This window comes from Anopheles bellator, chromosome 1, assembly GCF_943735745.2.
Source record: "Anopheles bellator chromosome 1, idAnoBellAS_SP24_06.2, whole genome shotgun sequence".
In the NCBI taxonomy this organism is placed as follows: domain Eukaryota; kingdom Metazoa; phylum Arthropoda; class Insecta; order Diptera; family Culicidae; genus Anopheles; species Anopheles bellator.
This window is the reverse complement of record NC_071285.1, coordinates 7171540-7194653: the sequence shown is the minus strand read 5'-3', so window position 1 is coordinate 7194653 and position 23114 is coordinate 7171540. Positions and strand designations below refer to the sequence as shown.

Here is a 23114-nt window from a genome sequence, read left to right as displayed (position 1 = left end):
CCAGAGTCGTTCGCGAACAGAAAGCGATCGATCGATCAGTCGGACGTGTGGAAAATTCTTATGTCAAAAATTTTATCTGCACGGCGCCATTTTGCGTGTCCCGTCCGCGAATGGGAGATAATGTTCGCGCGAAAATGTTTGTTCGTTCCGCGCGGGGACGTGGTGTGGAATGTTTTCGAGCAATAATTCGAGCGGGCCAAACGGAGGAGAGATAAATAGGACCGTGTTGGGTGCTTTTATGCTCGATATGCTGCTGCGTGTGCAGCCGGTCGGCAATACAAATTGGCCAAAGCTGGTGGAAGTGTAGCGGAATGTCCTGTGCACATGTAAAGGCCTTATGCCGCGGCCGTATCAGATTGTGATTGCAATTTTTAAATTAAAATCCAACTTTTTGCAAACTCTTATCTGCAAGTTTTTGTCATTTTATGAGAGCATTTCAATGATTCACTGCTATCGCCACAGTGGACCTCGGTGGAAGTTGTGTTTTCGTCCTTTTCGAATTCCAAATGTAAGTGAATTATATTTATAGTGAAGAGTATTAATAAAGGGTGTCCCTGTCCAAAATTGGTTGAATCCATCTCACTTACAACTATTTTACGAGTCTTTTAGAGGTTCCGCTTGATCATGGCACAATATTTTTCGATTTGGATGGGTTCATGTCTTTGGGCACCACTTGGACCTTATTTGTGGCATACCACTCCACGGCCTATTTCCCATAATGACAATATGCTAAATCCAGCCAAAACAGTAAAGAACCTTTGTATTTTTTTAAGAAAGGCAACAGACGTTTGTTTAGGCACTCTCGGACATAATTTTCCTGGTTCATTTCCTGGTTGGAACTTCCGGGGCGGTCGCTACTTTTTTAACCATACGAAAAGATAGCCTGTCATACGAGATATTTCTTTGCGAATTTCGACAGCTTTATGTTCTTGCAAATCTCTGCCACCTTTCCTCTCCCAGTTGCCCAGTATAGTACTCCTGTCCAGGAAATTGACCAATGGAAGTAGAAGTAGAAGTTGGCCAATTTAAGGACAGAGACACCCTTCAGTAAGAGTGAATTAGTTATTATATTAATTCACTCAAATCACACCCAATGTCCGACTCATTGACGGACCCTCGGACTGGCGTGAATCGGAACGAATGTGCACTCGAACCGGAAATTTATTGGAAAATATTCAAATTATCAAAAGCAAACCACCATAAGCGGCCATAATGAGAAAAAGGTCAAACATTGGCCGGCTAATGAACCTTCGAAAACCGTTCGTCGTCCGGGACGATCTGTAAACACTGCCCGCTACAACGGCATGTACTGCAAATAAGGCCACCAGGATACTTGCTTTTCGATTCGGTCAATTCTTCGCCTCGCATACTTTCCAATTAAGCGAGATGCGCGTTGGAAAGCGAGTGAAAATGATCCATTTCATTAATGCCTTCGCGTATATCACATATCAACTACGCACACGCAGCATTAATTTAATTTCGCGTTCGCTCTCTGACACCGGTTATTCAATCACCCTCGATCCCGGACCGGAGTGTAGCGCGCACATCTCCATAATTTGATCTACATCCAAACTCTGGAGGGCCTCCCACGGGTTCAAGCCGTGGGAAATAAAACCGTGCCGCCATCCCACAAACAACCGCGTGAGTGACAAATGGCAAGAAATATGAACTTCCGGGACCGTCCGGTAACTAACTGCACGTGACAACTCGGGCAGGCCCCGGCGGGCGAGTTTGTTTATTTTATCGCCCGCGAACACCGATCGACCGTTACCATAAGTGGCGCATAAGTTAAATTAGTCATCACACTTGCAAGCACCGGCCACGCACGCCATTCGAGATGTCCTTCGCTTCGCGGGCGCGCCGCTTCCGAAGGTTGCGAAGGTGGAAAAGTTTCAACGACAACCACCGTTTGGCCACCGTGTTTGGCCAGAGATAAAACTTTTTCCTTCGCCGGCGACGAGCTTCTTAAGGTGAGCAGACTGAGAGCGAGGCGGTCAAATAGCGTAGCGGCAACAACCGCATACGCCACTGGGGAATACGAGCAAAATTATCGCCCATTCCCTCCAATATTACTGCCTCCGTCCCTGTGTGGGTGTTTCTATGTGTGTCTCCTCGTCGAGAGCGAATCGAACGCAAGAAGCTGCCGGCGCGGCGGCTCGGAACCTTCACGAACTTGTAACATTAATATTGCTTCATGCTATCACGCGGAACACACAATGTTGTTGCGCTCATATTCGAAACAAAAACTTTCCCCACGGTGGCCCCGGGGCCTCGAGGTGGTGGAGATTGGGTGGTTAACACCCCACACAGAGAGCGAGAGAGAGTGGAAAAGTTAGAAAATAAAAGCAAAACACCTTCACGATAATGGCCCACCAACACGGCGCGCCCATCGCAATCAACACAACACACGCCACATTTTGCATCTCGAAGCATATTGTTCCCGTTCCATTTTATCCCACCTTTTCCCGCCCTGCGGGTGTTTTTCAGTCCAACGCTCAATAGTTTTCCCCGGGCTCGAAGTATGCATTTTTCATTTTCCGCTGACAAGCCAAGCCATTCTGCAGCAGCAGCCGGAGCGTAGCCCAAAAGAGCTTCTCCCGAAAGCGCGAGAAAGGAGCGCAATTTTCTTTCAAACACAAATATATTATACTTGTGTGCGGTTTACCGGACCACAATGGCCCCGGGGCCCGGGTCCCGTGCCGACCAGCCCTTGGCGGGGGGGGTGCTAAATTGATGTATGAAATCGGGAAATTACTTCGCATTTACCGAACATTATATCCATTCATCCATGCCGCTAGAGTGGAGTTGCCCGGACGCCAGTACCCGGCTCACACACGATCGAAGGACTTCCGATTTGTAACGCACAACTTCTGGTGGACCACCGCCGCCGTGTGCCAGTGAAAGTGTTGTCCCGAGAAACTTGTGTTCACAAACAGCTTCGGAACAAACAAACGCTAACAACAATGTGTTTGCGGAACAAACAGTGTACGTAGTTTGATAAACTGCTTACGAGCACCGGGGTTAGTTTGTGGAAGAAATACTACCAAACAAACTACTGCACACTGCATTGCTTTCGATTACGATTTGATGGACTTCATTGGGACGTCGACGAGTGTGGCGAGAAGAACTTCATACTTTAAAGTAATGCAGTTGTTGGTTATCAGCAGTTTGTCCGTCGTTAATCAGAAGTTCGCCCGTAGCTTTCTGTAGCGCTCAAAATAAAGTTTCAACATTCAACATTTGGTAAAAAAAAATATAAAAATATTAGGAGTCGTTGGATTTAATTTGATGGATTGTTAAACTCCCGAAGGAACCGCATTCCTTTTTGGTTCCAGTTGGTCAGTGGAACTATAATTAAATCGTTTAGCATTGCTATGCGCATCAAACTTAAAACACTGTCTAGGCTCTTGCATCGAACACATCACGAGCACGTGAGTCAATGATTCACTCGTGTCTAGGTAATCATAAGCATTGTTCGATTGACAACGAGGATCATAGTACCGTGAACCTTAAGGGAAAACATAAATGAAGGAAGGCTCAAACGGAAATTCGGAAGAAAAGATCGATCAATTGCACAACCACAGTGACTAATTGATTTGGTCTGAGAATCACACTCCAAACAAGTCAGGATCATCGATGGTCCGATGGACAAACACGTTGACAAAAGAGCAAAGGGAGAAGTTGCATCCGCAAAAGACTCATGGGTTATTTTCGGTTCACTTGAAATAAATTTCCATCTTCTTATTTAGTATTTTAAACATAACGTCGCTGAACTGTACAGCGAAAACAACCTCAGGAAACCCGGAGACCCATCATCGACCTAGGGCGGAAATGGTTGTGATCGGAATGCCTAGCAATGTTGGCCTCTCAAAATGAACGACTCAAAACACGGAACATTTTCCCAATCGCGGTCAGAGCTTGCATATGAAAGCGTGCGTAAAAATTACATTCCCATTTTTATTAGATTTCCCCCCCGAAAAAGTTGGAGCTCCCGAATGGCTGACCTTCGGACCCACGGTGGCCGGGTGCCGGGGCTCTTCCCACTCTGTTTATGCTGTTTGGCCTAACATGCTCCATAACACAAACACACGAACACACACCGACAGGGACACTCGTACGCAATTACCAACGAATTGGAAGCGAATAACGTCCGGAAGTCGGAAGAAACCAGAATGGCACGATGGTCCCGGTGCCCTGACCCGGCCCGGCACGGCACTTCCGGTCGTTTCCGGAAAAACTTTATCCTACAAAAATATGCTCCCCGAAAGGCGCACCCCCCGGGCCAAAAGGACCGGTCCTCCGATGGACACCTTCTTGCCCATCACCGCACAGGGCGACAGCAGAGACTGCCGATACTGAAGTCCTCTCATCCTCGGAGTGTATATTTGAATAGCTGATGTTTTATTGATTTTCCCTCCCCGGTAGACCCCACCCCCAGGGTTCTGGACATCTCCCGGTCAGAAGACAAATCGTTGGCTCCCGTCGGCGGGAGTGCAGTCCTTCGATTGACTTCGGAACGGACTTTTGATTCCCCTCCCGTGACTCCCGGGGTTCCTCGACCGTTGCCGGGTAAAGTCTTGGTGGCAGGCGACCCGTACACCTTTCGCGTGGCCCCGACACTTGGGTGAAATAATTATTCCATCAAATGGCTACAAACTATGGTTTAATTAAAATCCCACCTTTCGCAGCGGACCGACTGTGCTGGCTGTGTAACTACGGACCCGACCTAGCTCACGTACCTCCTCCGGCAAACCTTTGGGGCGGACTTTGACTCACTCTGCTAAAATATTGAGTAACATCTGCGATACAAATTTTCCACCGGCCCACCTGGTGGGCTGAGAATGCGAAATTATTTCCGAATCCCGGAGCACCGCGGCAGGTTACCGACGGGGCTCCGAAAGTCAGAAAAGTGTAATTCATAACTTTTCGAGCACGCACCGCCAGGAGCAGCAGCAGTGTGTATGTTGTTCCTTCGGGTCCCGCTTCTTCGCTGCCGCCGCCGCCGCCGCCGTAGAGTGGTTCATTTTAATTCCAAATTTAATAAGATAATACGTTAAAATTAATAACCTTACCCCCCCGTAAAGGGTCCGGGTGGCAGCAAAGACAGCATGTCGTGACAACTTGTGCCATCCGAGCCCCCCATTCCGGACATGATTAATTATGCATCGTTTATTAAAAATCGAGTCGAGTAGGGTCCCGTGGCCGTGTCGACTTACAGCATCCAGCAGGGCCAAAGAATAATTTCCGCTCGGCAATGGAAAAAAGGGGAAAAACAGAAATTAAGCTCCGGAGCCTAAAGCACCCTTCAGCACCCAATAAGCCCCCCGTCGCGCGTTGCGATGCGTTTCCATCGCAACCATAACTCACAGCAAACTGACAGCCCCGAGCGAACGCTGACTGTCAGGCTGTCAGTTAGACGGCCGTCAAGCGCGAGATAAGAGGATCGAGGATCAAACGACCGCGCGAGGGAACATGGTAATCGAAAGCACAACATCCAGCCGGCAACTTTTAACACCTTTCCCCGGCTGGCCTTTCGTCCCGGCATTCCTTCCCGCTCAAAAGTTTCTCGTTCGCCCGACACGACACGGGTCCCGGTGTTTTGTATTTCCACTAGGCCTCCGCCAACGGATTTTCGGGTTCGGTGCGCGAATTTTGACTTTAGGTCCCCCACATCCCCCCGCCCGTCTAGAACCCGTCTCCCCACCCGAAAAAGGGGGGGCCAGCTTCCGGGAGTCTCGCGCACTGTGCGTTGCGGGTTAATTGCGTTTGTTTGTTTGACTTTTGGACTTTTCCCAAACCCACCGGTGGGTGGGTGGGCACACCGGGACCCCTTTCCATCTCACTTATCGAACAGCCTGGCTCCCCCCCATCCGGTTTGATGCCCCATTAGGGTGGATGCATGGAAAATTGTTTTCGGTTGTCGCGGAGTTCGCGAGTTGTTTTTTGGATTTTTTCTCCTCGTTTTTGGGAGGGTTAGTTCTAAAACAAAGCAACCGGATACGCCACGGGTGTCGGGGCTACTTAACCCTCCCCCCTGTGGGTGGGATCACAGGAACATTGCTCAAACCCACGGGCCCGTAAGAGGCGAAAGTAATGCGGGCAAACCTTTCCGGGCGACGGTTTGGGTGGTTCTTCCAGGAATACGATCCGTCTGGCTCGCTACTTGGGTCGGGTTACGACTGTAGCCCAACCGTGAGTTGGGTACCGCGCAAAGTTCCGCACATATTCCTGATGCACCCTTGAACGGTTGTAATCTGGCAGTAACACCAATCGTGTAAGATTATCAATCCGGGACACCGGGGCTCCGTGGGATTAGTGCGAGCGATAAGCTGATTAGAACATTGAAAGGCTCTGCAAATGACTTTTTGCGTATCACATTGATCAAACACGGCTCCGGTTATGTGTTCGAGAACGAGTTATTTGTCCCCAAAAGTCTCGTAAAGCTCACGGTTTTTTAGCATTACAGAACTCAGGAACTCTTTCCGCCGTGTCTGAGCCGGAAATAGCTGTATTGCTGCAGCCCTCGAATCGGTCTACGGTGAACCGAACGACTTCTCATCTGGGCTACCAAAAACGGTTCAAAACTTTGCCGGGGCAGAATGGTTGCGAAAAACTATTAAAAGCTGCGTCGGGAAACTTCTTAATAGCCTCAGCTCACTAAAAAGAAGCGTCTGTCTGTCTGTCGCGTGTATCTTTTAGAGTCTCAAAAAAGACCCAACCGATTCAGCGTCGGACGTGTCTGTCCGGACTCGTGCATAGGAGATAAAATTCATAAAACACCTTCTTTGTTCGATTTGTGGTCCCACAAAGGAACTTCCACCCATTAGTGCTCCCCAACTAATGGTTGCGTACCAACACTCCCGAAGGTGTCCATATTGGGTTTTATTGAACGTTTCATTCCACAATTCCTTCCAATGTTTGCGTCCATTCGGTCGGAAAAAAGCGGTCCAACTTTGGCGCGGCAACAATGCAACTTTGCTATCGCGAATTAGGGACTCCTGCAGGGGGGGTGAGCGGCACATAATTTCCACCAAACACTCCGCTCGCTCGAAAGCAAACGAAAAGGATCCGAAAACCGTTTAATGATCCACCTTTTCGGTGGGCCGCGCGTGTATGTGCAGCGCGCTGGAAGTTATTTGAAACAAAATATGTAAACGTGGCCTGAAAGAGAACAACAACAGCCGCAGATAATGCTACGTGAGGCAAAATTCGCCGAGCTGAGGCTAAGAAGTGGAACAAAAACATAAACACTCCGCCCCCGGGAGCCCCGGGGTGATCGCTTCATTGCTTGAAGCGTGATGTTGCGCAAATGTTGCCCGGTTGCAGCAGCTGTTCGAAGGAAAGGAAAAACCCGCCTCGGCGGTGGCCACGGGCCACAAGCGAAACGAAAACATATGCTAAACTCAAATTGTGTGCCACAAATGGGAAGCATATCATTTGAGCGCCCGGGCCCCGGGTTTTTTTTTCGGTCTGCCCCACGTTTTTCCACGCCCCACGGGCGAAAAAAGTGTCTCGCTGTACGCGGGTGGGTGTATGGCCGGGCAGGGCCGGTAATGGTAAATCACGAGGACACTTGATTCTATCGGTTCTTCAGTGGCTTTTTCGGGTGGCTGCAGGATCCCGAAGCGTGAGAACCAAAAACTAAAGCGCGGCGCCACTGGGGGAACTGGGTGGGGCCGGGTCCGGGGGCCTGCCGGACCCACACCACCCGCAGGCAGAAAATGGTGCAATTATTCGGTACGCTCCATTTAGCATATTAATAATCTACGTTTGGCACGGCACGAACCACGGCACTTTTCCTGGCGACTATTTTCCGAGCGGCTTCCGAGCGAGAGCGAGAGAGAGCGCGAGAGAGCGAACCCGTGAAGGCAACGCATATTAGTGTAGTGCCGGAGCAAAATGGCGTTGGAACCCCCCCCCGTCCCCCACCCGCACACACACGCGCTCCACACGCCGAAGGAGGACGAAATAAAAATGCTCCGCTCCATAAATATTCTGCACACAACCACCAACGCCACCGTCACCGTGCTGGTGCCTCGTCCTCGTAAGTAGTGGCCAGCCTGTAGTGCACACCCGCACACACTCGAGTGGGGCAAGAAATTTGGCCAACAATTCCGGTTCCCCCGGTTTTCGGCGCCTGTTCCGGCTCCGGGCCCGCCACCACAGATGGTGTCATTAAACTTGCAAAACCGAAAACCTTATCTACGGGCGGCGGTAGGGAGGAAGGCGGGCCATCCGGCCACAGGCCCGGTAGCAGGGCCCGGTGGTAGGAAGGAAGTGGTAATTTGTTCTAAATTTGGGCCCCTCCGCGTTTTCTTAACCGAAATCCGGAAAGCCCCCCCCCCCCCCGGAAACACCCGGGAAATCCTGGGGCAAAACGGACGATAAAACGGCCGGCTGCGGCCACACTCCACAACCCCTTTCGGCTTCGGGGTCTGTGTGACTTTCGCGCCTCCAGAGTTTGCCGGACCGGAAGCCGGACTTTGTTGAGAGTGGCCTTCGAGTGGCGCAATCGTTATGATGGCCGGACTCTGCCCGTCCGGACCGTGTAGAAGTGAACAACAAATTAAGACGGACCTCGAACCGGTGGTCGCATTCTCTCTCTCTCTCGCGTCGATTTAACATTAAACATTTCCGGCCCGTTGCATTCGTTTACGCCAGACGCCAGTAAATGAGATGCCCGGAGACCGGAGACATCTGCGACTGCCGGAACGCAAAGTGCCGGCTGGGACCGGAAGTGCATTTCGGAAATTAAATCATAACCAAGGGACGAGCTGCGAGCTGCGGGGACCTGGGGAAAGCGATTTATTTACTGAGAGGCGCAAAAAATAAAGCCAACGCTCAGGTCCTGTCGCGTTAGAACTAGGTTCGGGCAGGTCGGGCAGATGGCGTACTATTTAAAAAGGGTGGCCTCATCACTTACGGTCTGCGCTGCACAATTGGCTATTTACTACATTTTTTCCATGAGGAAGCAATTTAGGAAATGAGTTCAGCGTGTGGTCGATCAACAGTAAACCGAACGCCATTGGAGTTCCTGCAACCCGTAGAATGTTATCCGAAGTTGCACTCCGAAAGTGCACTGAGAGAGAGAGAGAAAGAGATTACCAAATGACCGTTGTAGTTCAATTTTCGACTATCCCAGTTTGGCTCCCCAAAAATAATAAAATATTAAGCTTTCGGGCTCAGCCACTGCACAACAGCCGGACAGACAGCCCGTCAACCGTCGTTGGTCACATTGTTGCGGTGCCCCGGACCACTTCGCTGCTCCGTTCGAGTGCGCTTTTCCAGCGCGCTTTTCCCAGCACCCGGGAAATGTAAGTGTGACGACCACACACATACACACCCAAACTCAGCTTCTCTAATTCCGGCAACCTCCGGCAGCCTTCTGCTCGACCGAAACACGCCGGACTGAAGCTGACATCTCGTTTGCCAAGGATTCGCATTTCAATAATTACATTCAACGAGAATAGCGCTCGATGTGTGTTTTGGCCCCCGTCTCTCCCTCTCTCTCCCTCGCTTCCTCGGCAGCAGAGTGACACTTTCCCGGCAGCCAGGGAAGTAAAGGAACCAAAAACTCTCCACACACACCCTGTTGCCTCTGCAATTGTGCTGGGTTTTGGCCACCATCGCCGCGCAGCCAAATACAAATACTCGACGGCTCGCTGGGGGTCGTCCGGAGGGGCACGTGCCGGCCAAGCTCAGGACAAACAAACCACCCCTCCACATAACGTGAAAGCAAATATAGGAGAACCACCCAGGGAGAGAGAGAGAGAGAGAGCGTAGAAAAAAGTGCCACACGAAACATAAAACTCGTCTCGAGACAAAGTTTAATTTAAACTTATCACTCACGTGGGGATATTCGCCGAGTCTGCAGAAAAGAGTTTCGGCCAACGCGACACCGACGACAAGGACGAGGACGACATCGGGCGATGTTCGAACCACGGGCTGGCTGATGGTGGTGGCGGTGAATGGTGATTGCAGCCAGAAACGGCTTGCGCCACGGAACGTGCCTGTGGAATCGACGGCCAGGACGACGACCAGAAACCGTGCCCCAGCCCGTTTGCGGGATGCTGCGGTTTCGTGTGCCGTAGCCTTCGCGCAGCAAGGCGCACCCGTTTCGGGCGAGCTTTTTGGATATTTGGCCATTCCATCGCCGGGGTGTCATAATTGGTCCGGGCGCGTTCTTTGCGCGTAAGTCGCTGCTGTCAATCTGCTTGGCATTCTCATTACGACGCCCCTCCCGAACAAGAAGGCAGACTTTTTCGCGCTTGATTAAAGAATCAGGCGGTCAACGTGTTACGGCCCGTGATTATTTCCGGAAAAAAGTTCCTCACAGTCTCACTCTCCGGAACAGATTTTCCCCTGGTTTACAGCCTTAAAATCCCCGTCAATTGAGAGGCGCTCGCGCTGACAGGACACGGTTCCGTCGTCTCTGCCAGCGGTAGTGTAGTAATGTGGCAAACGCATGATAAACGGTTCGAGTTCAGCAATAATAATAACTCACGCCACGTGGCTCCGCAAGGCGCGTGGTGGTGCGGTGAGGGAATCAAAAATGGCCGACCATTAGCCATAAACGGGGGCCCATAACTTCTTCGGCGAGAGCCTTGGAAAGTCATAAAATTTCATGAGTCTAAAAACTCAACCAAAGTTGCGGGATTTTGACGCCACCCGAACCGAACGACCGCATCAAGCGCGCATACATTATTTAGCGAACTTTGGCCAAAAAGCACCCTGCACCACCACCACCACCAAGGGTGTTGTGGACCCAATTTAATTTTGCAAACGGATGATTGAAATGTGATGGACCGTTTAATCGGCGGATCGTTGCGGTGATATAATGAAGCGATCGCGTTGAAGCGATTTTAATTCATTACTCTTCGTTCGAGAAAGTTTCCACCGATTACTTTCATTCAACTTGCACAGCCCTGAGACCCCAGCGCAAGGGACACGTTTTGGGAGAACAATTTTCTCGAAACAACGCCATTGTGGCAGTCAAACGGCCCCACTGTGCGGTGGCCAACAGTTAGCATTCTCTCGGACCGGGACAAGTGTCCGGGGCCCAGAAGCAATTTCTTCCACAAAAATCACGTACCAGCAGCACCAGCAGCACCGGTGTCCTACGTGGCATTCGCCTTGGCCGCCTTTTAGCACAATCTGTTCGTGCGGCCACACCGTCAGGCTGCCGGGTGTAACCGAGCGTCCGGAATAACGCCAGGGTTTAATTACAATTATTAAATTCTCTCCACCGAGCAGAAACCAGAGCATGCAACACGACGGCTGCATTCGTTTGCAATAAGATCGTTCTGAATGTCTTCATCCGGGGAGGATTCCGGGAACTGGCGGATGCGTTTTGCCGAAGAAGGATTACCGTTGTCATCGAAGGCGAAGGTGATGCTTGTAGGCCACTGCGGACTTCGGAACAGTGGCGGCCGGTGATAAACGATTGGACGCTTCATTCATTTCACCACACGGTAAGAAGCCATTCCGGCAGACTGGCAGGAACCCGGAGCGATTGAACTACTGCGCACCCTTGTCGTGTCCCCGAGAGAAATCTACATTGTGTCAAAGGCTGCTTCTAGTTCGCTCGCCAGCAAGCAATAAGTGGCCAAACGGCGCTGTACACAACGGTGAAGTTATTGCTCTCTCCATTCCAGGGTCCACAAGGTACCGTATCTGCTATGCAGTAAACCCACGTTTGCTACCAGAATCCGGACAAAGTTCAATTCTCAACTCACGGACCCCGCGTCACGGCAGGCGTCACCGGTAAGATAAACAGAGAGTCCCTAGATGGCCCCCGGCCCCTGGAAGACACACCGCGGGTAAAAGTTGTCGAAGAAAGAAAGAGCCATCCGGCGCCTGGCACAATGCGTCGTCGTCGTCGTCACCGAGAGGACGCCCATGCACGTCCTGGGGGCCCGGGTCCGCGAAATTCGATCCGGATCATGGCGCGTCGTAACGTTCGCGTGGTGTTGTGTTTTTTTTTCGAAGCACCGCTTTTAACCTTCCACCTTGCACTATTTATGGTAACATTTACCTAAACGGTCGGTCACAACTTTGTTACGCTCCGCTCTGTTGTGGTGGTGGTCCGCAGCCGCTCAGGCACCTCGTTGCAGCCCAACTTTCACCTCGGCCCCGTCGTACAAGTTTGGCTTCGTTTTTTCTCAACCGAACCATTTTCACATCCCGATGGATAAAGTGCTGATCGGAGTTGGTGGATAAAGTTCTCGCTATCAGCGCCCCACTATGCTCCGATGGTCCGGCGAGCAGGACGCGCCCGGGACACCCACAACACGGGGGGCCGCAATTGATGCCGGGCATTAGTATTGATGTTTCACTCGTAAGTAGTTTTCTGCTTACTTTTTCCCACTCGCCTTTGCTGCGGAATTTTCCGACTTTGGGTGCCGGTGTGCTTAGGACAAGCTGCTTTCGGGTTTTCCCTTTAATCTAGCGTTTGATCGAGCGACTGATCGTGGGGTGGTATCGGGATCCTGATTTTTTTTTCTCAGCCAACCGGAAGAGCTTACGGAGAAAACTTTCCCAGCACCAACAGAGTTGGTGGTCCCATGTGCTGCTGCACATGTACTTTTCCCGTGCCCCGGTCACAGCCGCTGCAGAAGGCCAGTCCGTTCGGAGTCGAGATCCTTCTTGATTGAAATTGATCGATCTATGCGCGGCAGAGTACATCACAGCTAAGCTACTGTTGCGATGATTTATGGAAAATAATATTTTTACGAAGAATTTCCCTAAGTACGTTCTTCGGAGATTAATCTATTTCAGTGGCACTGTCAATAAGTTAGATTGCAGGGCAAATCTCTCGGTGATTTTGACGGGAAGCAATTATATTTGAAAATATGATTTGTTGCCTGATTTAAAATTGTCCAGAAGCAGAATAATTTTACTTTCATCCGGGAAGAGGCCATTTTCAATTTTAATGCCACATCATCAGGTGTAGCGATTCGTCCATAGATTATCCTACGCTCGACCAATTTATCGGTTCCTATGCGTTCGTACGTTCGAACCCTGACGATTGCAACATCATGAACGAAAAGCTTTAAGTTGGTGATAATACGGCTCTGGCTGTTCTAAACGATAAAATTAATAGCTTTCAGGTGTATATGGAAAACAACATCCGTTGTGCCAGTCATGGGGCTTTGATTGGCTCAATTAAACCGCTCCATTTGATTGATTCGACTCAGATCGTCGAGACCAGTTTTGATGAGTCTGTTGGAAAAGCCTTAACACTTCATCAGTGAACCCAATAAACGTTTCCAATTCTCAACGGGAAGCATTATTATCACGAGCCCAAAAGCGTATTCTTTGTCGTTAGTTATCTCGCTCTAAACCATTACTTTTTTAAGGATGCATATAACAAGCAGATATAATATGGATCAATACGACTTACTTACATTTTTGCTTCCTGTCTGTGGTGCGCCATTGTTCCGTGCTCCAGATCTTTAAGAAAACCACGGAAGTGACTCTATTCACCAGCAACTATTTTGTTTCCACTTCAAAAGACCAAACCACTGACTACTAAGATCGCCTTCAAATGAAACACGGAATGGCATGATTTATGATTTGGTCCTGGTTCGCTCTTCTCACAAAAATCGACGCGATTTGTCACACGATCTTACAAGTACTTGCATCAAATCAAAAGCTAAATAAGTAACACTTTTGCACGATTCTGGAAACATTTTTAAATTGTCCTGTAATTTTTTTCCGTTAAGCGGTGTATAACAGTTGATTCACTGTGGTGAATATAAAGTCCGAACGTCAAGAATCATCACAACAGCGAAACGTCAAACTCTGAACTGAACGTACGAGAAAATATAATATTCGGCGGAGGTTTTTTCCGTTTTTCCGCATTTTCCGCACCGCGCAACTTAAAGTGTAAGTGATTTTCATTCGCTTTTCGTCACTCGCGGTTGCTGCTACCCGTTTCCACTGTTAGCGTGCTCTTATAACATTCCGTAGCGTTCGATTTTTCGTAGTTTTCTTACGTAATTGCTCCTCCGCCGGGTGGTTGCTCACGGGCCATTGTTTTGATTGTTATTGTGGTTCTTCATTTATCTCCAGTCCCGGCGAATTCGCAACACTGCCATCATGTCCGGCGTGTTCCGTATCGGGGTTCGGCTGGTGCAGGGAACGTCAGCGCTGGGAGCTGCTCCCAAGCCGTTCCTGACTGCCGTGCGAAACATTTCCGGCAAAACTTTGCGCGGCTCCAAGCTGAGCAAACCAAAGCCCTTCCCGTACATGGAAAAGGAATACACGGCCTGGAACGCGTGTATCGATGTGCTGACGAAGAACACGACCAGCCGGTTCGACGAGAACACCAAGGTTCGTTCGAAGCCTATTCTGTGACCAGCGAGCCAAAGAACATGTCTGTTTCCGTCGTAGGTTGTCGTCGTTGAAGGTCCCATCGCTGCCGGGAAATCGGCCTTCGCCAAGGAGTTGGCCGCGGAGCTGGAGATGAAATACTTCCCGGAACCAACGCTGGACAACTATTACATCAATCCGTACGGTTATGATATGAGGCAGCTCGATCCGAAACTTCCTCCGACAATGCAGAGCTTCGATACGGCAAAGTTCCTGCAGGACCCAACCCATTTCAATGTGGCCACTTTTCAGATGCGTATGCTGGTGGAACGTTTTTCGCAGTACATCGACGCGCTGGCACATCTTTTCAGCACCGGCGAGGGAGTCGTGCTCGATCGATCCGTTTACTCCGACTTCGTGTTCGCCGAGGCAATGTTCCGCAACGGATACCTCTCAAAGGGGGCGCGCTCCGTGTATTACGACGTGGTGAAGAACACGTTCTGCGACCTCATGAAGCCGCACCTTGTGATCTATCTGGACGTGCCAGTGAACGTGGTGAAGGATCGCATCAAGAAGCGAGCGCATCCGAATGAGGTCGGATCGAAAGCGCTCACCGATCAGTATCTGAAGGATATGGAGTCCATCTACAAGCAGCAGTATCTGAAAGACATCGGAACCCACGCCGAGCTGCTCATTTACGATTGGTCGGATCACGGTGAAACCGAGGTTGTCGTCGAAGATATCGAGCGAATCGATTTCGATCGGTTCGATAACGACGACCCGAAGATGCGCGACTGGGTCATGGAGAACGAGGAGGATTGGACCGAGGCCCGCTGCCGGTATATGGACAAGCCGAATCTGATGAACTCGTTCAATGTGCCGCGCTTCGACGTTCCCGAGCTGACGGTGGCGCCGGACGATTTCAAGGCGTGGTACGATGTGTGGTTCTCGGCCCCGGGCATGCAATACCGGAAGGGTTACAACGCGGAGTGTGGCGACACCGGCATCCTAACCAAGACAAAGGTGGATCTGCGCAACACTCTGTAGAAAACAGACAACCCGTTCCGGACCCGTTCCTTGAGTCAACCGGGAAACAAACCCCAATCCATTATCGAAGGTGCAGTCTAATAAATTAAATTGTAAATTACAATAAACCTTACGTTTTTAAATGGTTTATTGACGGAAAGCTCATCACTTAGCAAGCTTCCTGCGTTTGGCGTCGCTGGAGGTAGCGTTCTCGAGCGGCTTCAAACACATCTCCAACCGTCCGCTTTTTCCAAATATCAACGGGCGGTGGTTTCGGCTTTTTGGCGGCCGGTTCTTCAGCCACAGTTTGTTCGTTCTCCGACCCATCCTTGGATTCGCCGGTTTTGCCATCAGTGGTGGGTGATTCCTTCGAATGTCCATTGGATTCTTCTTTCTTCACATCTCCCTCTTCCTTGTTGCGATCCTCACCCTTGCCACTATCTTCTTTGCCATCGGAAGATTCATCACCACTGTCTGAATCGATGCTAAAGTCCGAGTCGGCATCCAAGTTGGACTGTAAGTGTGTCCGCTCCTTCGGTGCCGTACTTTCCGACTGATCCTCATTCTCATCGTCCGATTTACGTTTCCGGTACTTCCGGCCACGTTGGGAGCTTTTCAATGGAATAGTTTTCTCTTCCTTCTCCACAGGTTTTTCAGGTTCCGGAACGATATCTTTCTCTCCCTGGTCATCTTTCTCGTCGGAAGTTTTTGTCTTTTGCTCGTAAATGTGACGATAGAAGCCATCCAAATCGGACTGCTTGGTAACGTCGCCGATCGCTTCGAGGTACTCTTCGCGCTGTTCGCGTTCCTCCAGCTTTTTCATCTCCTCCAACTTGGCCCGATAGGCTGACGTCACGAACGACTCCTTATCCTTAAACTGCTCGCCCTCTGCCTCGCGCTCTTTCTGGACCTGCCGTTCAACACGACGTTCCTGTTCCTTCTTTCGCCGTTCCGCAGTTTCCAGAAGCTTCTCGATGTACTTTGGTTTCCGTTCTTTCGCCTTTTCCTTCCCTTGGCCGGAAGTTTTGTCTCGCTGCTCCACAATCTCGTCGTACACCTCGTCATACTGGAAGATGGTGGGGTCCTCCGCTATGGCTTTCTTCTGCATCGCTTCCGCCTGGCGCTTCTGGTTAGCGCCGAGCTCTATCTTCACCTTGCCCGTCCCATCACCATCGGAATCGGAATCGCTCGCGAACGCTGCATGCTTTTTGGTCTGCCCCGACTCAGCGCCACGCTCTATCAAACCGTACCTAAAAGAAAACAGAGATTTCTCAATGGGTAAAGCCGAAAAACACCGATAAAACACATTACTTCTTGGACATTTTCAGGCAATCTTCTCTCCGTCGCTTGTAAACAAACCCTACAGGCTAAATTTGGTGAGAAACTTTGACGTCGGCTTCTGCGCACTGTTTTTCGAGCAGATAGCGAATATCACCGCGCTCGATTTGGAATAGAAATAAATACAATCCTTTGATGTTTCAGATTGTAAAGCGAACAGTTTATGAAATGAACCTCCTAACAAATCAGAAAACTTTATAAGATTAAGCTTTAGAAGATTAAACTAATATTCGATACAATCTTTACGACAAAATCAAACCGCCAATTCACCACGCTGCTCGACAGCTGATTCGAGCTGCTGGAACAACGGCACTTCACGACGGACCTGTCAAATTACATAAGGTGATTTTCTCATTCTCGCCATTGGACGGAGGATCGTAGAAAGGTATTTTGTCCGGTGTATTTTCGTCGTTTGGAACTCTCGCGATGGCTTCCCGTCGTATCGCCCAATCGAGCATCAACTGGGCCGCACTGGCCGAGCGTGTGCCGTCGAACCAGAAGGCCAACCTGGCTGCCTTCAAGACGAAGAGCGACAAGTATTTGCGCAGGTTAGTGAAACTTTGCGGGTTTGCGTAAACCTGTCATCGGGTCGCTCGGAGTGACCTGACCGTGGAACTGTGCAGTGTTTCGTAATCGACTTGGATTTCGCCGTACCCCTTCCAGTGTCACGGCCAACCCCGAAACGGCACCGAAGATTGATTGGGCGTTCTACAAGAAGCATGTCCCCGTTGCCGGCATGGTGGACAAGTTCCAGAAGGCCTACGAAGCGCTGCAGATCCCGTATCCGGCCGACAACGTATCCAAACTGGTGGAGGCGCAGGAGAAAGAAGTGCAGCAAGAGATTGCCAAGTTCGTCAAGGAATCGGAGGCACGCATTGCCGGTCATCAAGCCCAGATCGCTACCCTGAAGTCGCTGCTGCCGTTCGAACAAATGACCATGGAAGACTTCAAAGATTCGTTCCCCGATGTAAGGCGACGGGTGGAGTCCGGAATCAATGATCAGCATTTACATACTTTTCTGTCGGTACATTACAGCAAGCTGTGGATTCCGTCAACCATCCAACGTTCTGGCCCCACACTCCGGAGGAGCAGGAGCCTGGTGCACCGAACGCTGAGCCTCACCACTAAAGTTATCCGAGTGTACAGTAGCACGGTCGTTAGTGACACAAGGTATCGCTGCTACCGGCGCGTATCCGGAATAGAAATAAAGCAGTCTGAAGTTTACTAACTCCCCACACAACACGAACAATGGAATCTACGGCGAGAAAGAAAACACTTCCACAAGCAATTGATGTAACAGAGAAACGTGAAGCGCATTTATTGCTCTTCCGCTGGATCACCGTCGGGGCTTCGCTTCCTTTTCCGAAGGTTTACCGCTATTTCGGTCGACCGGATGTGGACCTGTTTCTCCTGCATCCAATCGTCGAACTGTTTGTTCGTTTTACAGCCCTCACTGAACAGCAGCCGCTCCATGAACTCGAACTTGCTGTTAACGTTTAAGCTTTCGTTGCCCACATTCTGGCACAGATCTTTCAGTCCTTTCAGCCGCTCCTGGGCCGTGGTAAGAAGCATTTCCGACACACTGTTCGCAGTGTCGAAGCGCGTCAAATACATACCCAGCTCGTAGTAGAATTTATTCAATGCTCCCAGCTCAACGTAGTTCGCATCGGCCTTGTAGATTTCTTTGTACGCCGCACTATAAATGTCCGGTATTTGTGTCCTGAAAAGGGGGCCATCAATAAGGTGTTGTGTAAAGTGTCGCATTGGAGTACTTACTCAAAATGCGGGTTCCTCTCGTCTTGCTGCAAAACCACCCACAGCGGCAGTTCCATCGTGTGGTCACTCGACAGGTTGGAGGTCTTCTCCGAAGGGTCCAAAAAGCCTGCAACGTGTGAACGTGAATTCGTGCCATTCGAAGCAAAGTGTACCCCGATCTTACCCATCATATACAGATCCTGTAGCGTGCGACATGGTACGCGTTCCTGGGTGACCGTAATATCGTCCAAACTGTAATAATTCGGTACGTAACTTGGGCCATTCATCGTCAGATCCCGGCAAACGATTGTTTATCCAAATGCGAGTTGTTTTATCTTCACTTTGCGCTTTTACGGTGCCGTTTACCACTCAGCTGTTCGCTCCTGCACTGCACATGCACCATTCAGGCTATCTTTTCTGTGCCTTTGAAGACAAGCACGTCGGCTAGCCCACAACACAGTCTGCTATGAAGGGGCAACTGCGGGATACGAGGCACGACACGAACAGCATGACGGCTGTTTTGACAGCGCTCGACAACGGTGTGCTCTCGCAGATTCTCGCATTTTGTGTGTTACCAGCGCTCGAACAGTCGTGGCGTGGTGGAAAGACGAGTTTTGCGTGTGCCAATCCACAGAACCTCAGGAGATAGAAAAAAAATCGGTGCCACCTTCCGCCCGCTAATTCCACCGAACTGTAGCACGAACGGCATTTCCATAGACATTGTAAACAGCATTTCCCCGACTGATACCCGATCTCATATCTTTGGCCACGCGTGGCGAAGCAAGAAGCAAGGGCAAATTACATTACACACTGCGCCACCCACCACGTGTTTGTGAAGCACCTTTGGGAAGCATAAAAGGAGGCTTGAAACAGTGGGCATCGTAACGCAACACAGCCAAACGCCGGTAAACAAACCATGGAGAACGGTACCAACGGAATGCCGGCCACCCTGATGGACGGATATTCGTGTGAAGAACTGTTCCTCAAAAGCGACGGTCTGACGTACAAGTAAGTGTGTTGCCTAGCAGCGCGGTGGACCACGAAGAGGCTTGGAGTCGTCATGGTCCCCGCCGCCCGTTCCCGCAGCCCTCGAGCGAACCATATGTTTTGACTAAATGCTTTATTTTTATTGCGCTTGGCAATCGTCTTGCCCGTCCGCTACTGTGTGTCCCCTCAGTGACTTCATCATCCTGCCCGGGTATATTGATTTTACTGCCGACGAGGTGGATCTGGCTTCCCCGTTGACGAGGAAAATTATGCTCAAAGCGCCGCTCGTTTCGTCTCCCATGGATACGGTCACCGAAGCCGACATGGCCATCTCCATGGCGGTAAGCATAATTCACGCTCAGCTATTGCCTTCTCGCTTCTAGCCCCATATGGCACCCATCGCCACCACGCAAATCAATAATGCCATTAGCATCGCTATTTTCTGCGTCGCTTGTACTTGTTGCGCGGGGCACTGTAAAGGTTTCCCACAATCGGCAGGAAGCCGCATAAGGAATGTAACGCCTTACAAAGTGTCTCATGCAACACTTTTTTTCTGCTGCCATCCTTAGCTTTGCGGCGGTATCGGCATTATCCATCATAACTGCTCGCCCGAATATCAGGCGAATGAGGTGCACAAGGTGAAAAAGTACAAGCATGGCTTCATCCGTGACCCGCTCGTCATGGGACCGGAGAACACGGTGGCGGACGTGCTGGAGGCGAAGCGTAAGAACGGATTCACCGGCTACCCGATCACCGAGAACGGAAAGCTCGGAACGCGTCTGGTGGGCATTGTGACATCGCGCGATATCGACTTCCGTGAGCATGACGTCGAGCTGAAGCTAAAGGATATTATGACCACACTGGACGACATGATTACGGCCCCGAACGGGGTGACGCTCCAGGAAGCGAATCACATCCTCGAGAAGAGCAAGAAGGGAAAACTGCCAATCGTGAACACGAACGGCGAACTGGTGGCACTGATCGCCCGGACCGATCTGAAGAAAGCGCGCAGCTACCCGAATGCTTCGAAGGACAGCAACAAACAGTTGCTGGTCGGAGCAGCAATGGGGACGCGCGACGAAGACCGGTCGCGGCTCGAGCTGTTGGTTCACAATGGCGTGGACGTGATCGTGCTCGATTCGTCGCAGGGCAACTCCTCGTATCAGATCGAAATGATCAAGTTCATCAAGCACACCTACCCGACGCTGCAGGTGATTGCCGGGAATGTGGTGACACGATCGCAAGCCTTCAACCTTATCCAGGCCGGTTGCGATGCACTGCGCGTGGGCATGGGCTCGGGCTCAATCTGCATCACGCAGGAGGTGATGGCATGCGGTTGCCCTCAGGCAACGGCCGTCTACCAGGTCAGCAAGCTGGCTCGCCAGTATGGCGTGCCGGTGATTGCTGACGGTGGCGTGCAGTCGATCGGACACATCATGAAAGCGCTCGCGTTGGGTGCGTCGGCCGTGATGATGGGTTCACTGCTGGCGGGCACTTCGGAAGCACCGGGCGAGTATTACTTTAGCGAAGGTGTCCGACTGAAGAAGTACCGTGGTATGGGCAGCCTGGAGGCGATGGAGCGGAAGGATGGCAAGGGAGCGGCCAGCTCGCGCTATTTTCACACCGAGATCGAGAAGCTCCGCGTAGCGCAGGGCGTCAGTGGCAGCATCGTCGACAAGGGCTCGATACTGCGCTTCGTACCGTATCTGCAGTGCGGACTGCAGCACAGCTGCCAGGATATCGGCACACGTTCCATCAGCAATCTGAGGTTCGCTTAGTCACACAGGTGTCTCGCTAGTTCAACGGCCTAACACCAAACGGTCCTTTATTGCTTTCAGAAAAATGATCTACAGCGGGGAATTGCGGTTCATGAAGCGTACCCACTCGGCCCAGCTCGAGGGCAACGTCCATGGCTTGTTCTCTTACGAGAAACGCCTCTTCTGAGATCAACCGAACGGCCAGGAGCATTCGTGAGCTGGAAGCTACTGCTGATTGCATCATCATAACCCGTCGAAATTCTGTTCCTTTTGTGGTGTGGGGCCAGGGCAACTTGTGCGCCCACGAACACAGGACCCGAGCACCAACTGGCACATTGGCACTTAATTGTAACAATGGAAAAACCGATTTTCAAACTAGCATTAAGCTCATTAGGTTTTTTTGGCGGCGACAGTGTATAACATCTTGGGCCACTCAAATCGAAATGGCCTTGTCTGCCAGGAAAATTACTTAGTAGTGTCGTAAGCATCGATGTAAGGGAAAGATTGCAGACAACTTTTTTGTACGTACGTTAGGAGAAACAATCAAACCGTTTTAGAACTATATTTATTGGAAGTGTACCAATTATGGAGTCAAAATTATGTGCAGCCCGTAAGATTGTCTAATTCGTTGTTCTGTCGAACAAGTTGCAAAATCATGGCCTTAGGCTAAGTGCGTAGAAAGGGCCACTTGTGCCACATCCGTTGTGGCGTATCGAACGCTTCGAAAATTAATTTTTGCGCAAAGTGACACTTTAAGATAAGGGAGCCCCTCCGATAAACCTCCGACGTTTGACTGTTGGTGGCTACATTCCTCTCCACTAGTTTGTGTTATGTCCATTATGCTACCCCAAAACAAGGCAAAATCAGTGAGACCGAACCGATCCCAAAAAGAAAGGAGCCGGTACTGCTTAATGTTTTTTTTCTTCTCGTGCGCTAACTACTTTCCTGGAGTCCGACTTAACTAACTTTAATGTTGTGCGCTTAACTTAATTCGCCAGTCCGGGTGCTCTATCGGAATAGAAATAAAACACACACGGCATAAACATACGTCACTATTCGGCCACAAAAGTTGATTTAAACAGGTATTTTAAAGTGAATGGAAAGTGTTTTTGTTACACGCAACGAAATGAATGTTAAGCAGGTAGCAAAGTTGAGTAAAATCTGTGAAAGAAAATGAACTAATAAAGTATGTGAAATCGAAGCTGATTGTTTGTATTCAACGTTTGAGTAACTTAAACAACTAAACGCCAATATCGTGACATAAAAAGATAAACATTCATGTTTTTTATCTCGCTTATTATAAATTTTGGAACAATGAAATGAAAATTCGTTGCAAATACAACAATGACGTTCAATTTGCATTTAAATGATCCAACTAACGATGGTCGCTTTTTTAGAACAACGCCATTTACTCGCAATATTTGCCGCCATGGGATCGTGTAATTTATTTTACATTAAAAAAGGAGAAATAAAAATGCCTGTGCTGCCGTTTCCAATTCCAATAGATGGATTTTGAGCAAAAAGTGAATCTGTTCACAATCCAGCAATCAATTTTCTTCTCAATTATTGCTGGCGTACGTTGTCGTTGTTGTGCCGGGGAAAAATAAATAACCGCAACCGTCCCCGTTGGCCAGCACTTTCACCCGCCGCGCTCCGCGGGCATAAACAATAGACGAAGTGTTTGTGTATGAGAGAAAGCGAGTGAAATGTCCTCGGAACGCCAACGAACACACCACGCTAACCGAACAAACGAAAATCCGTAATCTCCTGCGTGTCCCGCGTGGTTGACTGTGTCTAGATGTGCCGTCAAGCGTGGCTTGTAATTTCACGAAAGGACAACGCGCCGGGCTTCACGTTTCTCGTTGATCGATAAAAGTTGATTGAGTTGTTCGAAGCCAAACCGACGCCCACCGCTGACTCCTTCTTCGCTGCGAACCG

The 23114-nt window shown here is 50.1% G+C and overlaps 5 protein-coding genes across 5 annotated transcripts; 3 read left to right on the top strand and 2 right to left on the bottom strand.

The window, feature by feature from the left end:
- The first annotated feature begins 14041 nt into the window (after window positions 1–14041).
- LOC131206229 (NADH dehydrogenase [ubiquinone] 1 alpha subcomplex subunit 10, mitochondrial) lies at window positions 14042–15467 on the top strand. Its single transcript, XM_058198696.1, has 2 exons — window positions 14042–14334; window positions 14395–15467. Exons 1-2 carry the CDS (start codon window positions 14101–14103, stop codon window positions 15358–15360), a joined length of 1200 nt encoding a protein of 399 aa, XP_058054679.1. The 5' UTR covers window positions 14042–14100; the 3' UTR covers window positions 15361–15467.
- Window positions 15468–15479: 12 nt separating this feature from the next.
- Window positions 15480–16697, bottom strand: LOC131206226 (nuclear speckle splicing regulatory protein 1). The gene is made up of 2 exons (XM_058198692.1): window positions 16651–16697; window positions 15480–16589 (listed from the first exon to the last, which is right to left on the bottom strand). The coding sequence occupies exons 1-2, from the start codon at window positions 16659–16661 to the stop codon at window positions 15509–15511; spliced, it is 1092 nt and encodes a 363-aa protein (XP_058054675.1). The 5' UTR covers window positions 16662–16697; the 3' UTR covers window positions 15480–15508.
- Window positions 16698–17019: 322 nt separating this feature from the next.
- LOC131206228 (ATP synthase subunit d, mitochondrial) lies at window positions 17020–17929 on the top strand. The gene is made up of 3 exons (XM_058198694.1): window positions 17020–17225; window positions 17341–17644; window positions 17713–17929. The coding sequence occupies exons 1-3, from the start codon at window positions 17104–17106 to the stop codon at window positions 17803–17805; spliced, it is 519 nt and encodes a 172-aa protein (XP_058054677.1). The 5' UTR covers window positions 17020–17103; the 3' UTR covers window positions 17806–17929.
- A 65-nt stretch (window positions 17930–17994) lies between these two features.
- On the bottom strand, window positions 17995–18743 carry LOC131206227 (DNA replication complex GINS protein PSF3). The gene is made up of 3 exons (XM_058198693.1): window positions 18617–18743; window positions 18454–18559; window positions 17995–18397 (listed from the first exon to the last, which is right to left on the bottom strand). The coding sequence occupies exons 1-3, from the start codon at window positions 18717–18719 to the stop codon at window positions 17995–17997; spliced, it is 612 nt and encodes a 203-aa protein (XP_058054676.1). The 5' UTR covers window positions 18720–18743.
- A 283-nt stretch (window positions 18744–19026) lies between these two features.
- LOC131205505 (inosine-5'-monophosphate dehydrogenase) lies at window positions 19027–22368 on the top strand. Its single transcript, XM_058197629.1, has 4 exons — window positions 19027–19440; window positions 19610–19760; window positions 19989–21187; window positions 21258–22368. Exons 1-4 carry the CDS (start codon window positions 19349–19351, stop codon window positions 21361–21363), a joined length of 1548 nt encoding a protein of 515 aa, XP_058053612.1. The 5' UTR covers window positions 19027–19348; the 3' UTR covers window positions 21364–22368.
- The last annotated feature ends 746 nt before the right edge of the window (window positions 22369–23114 follow it).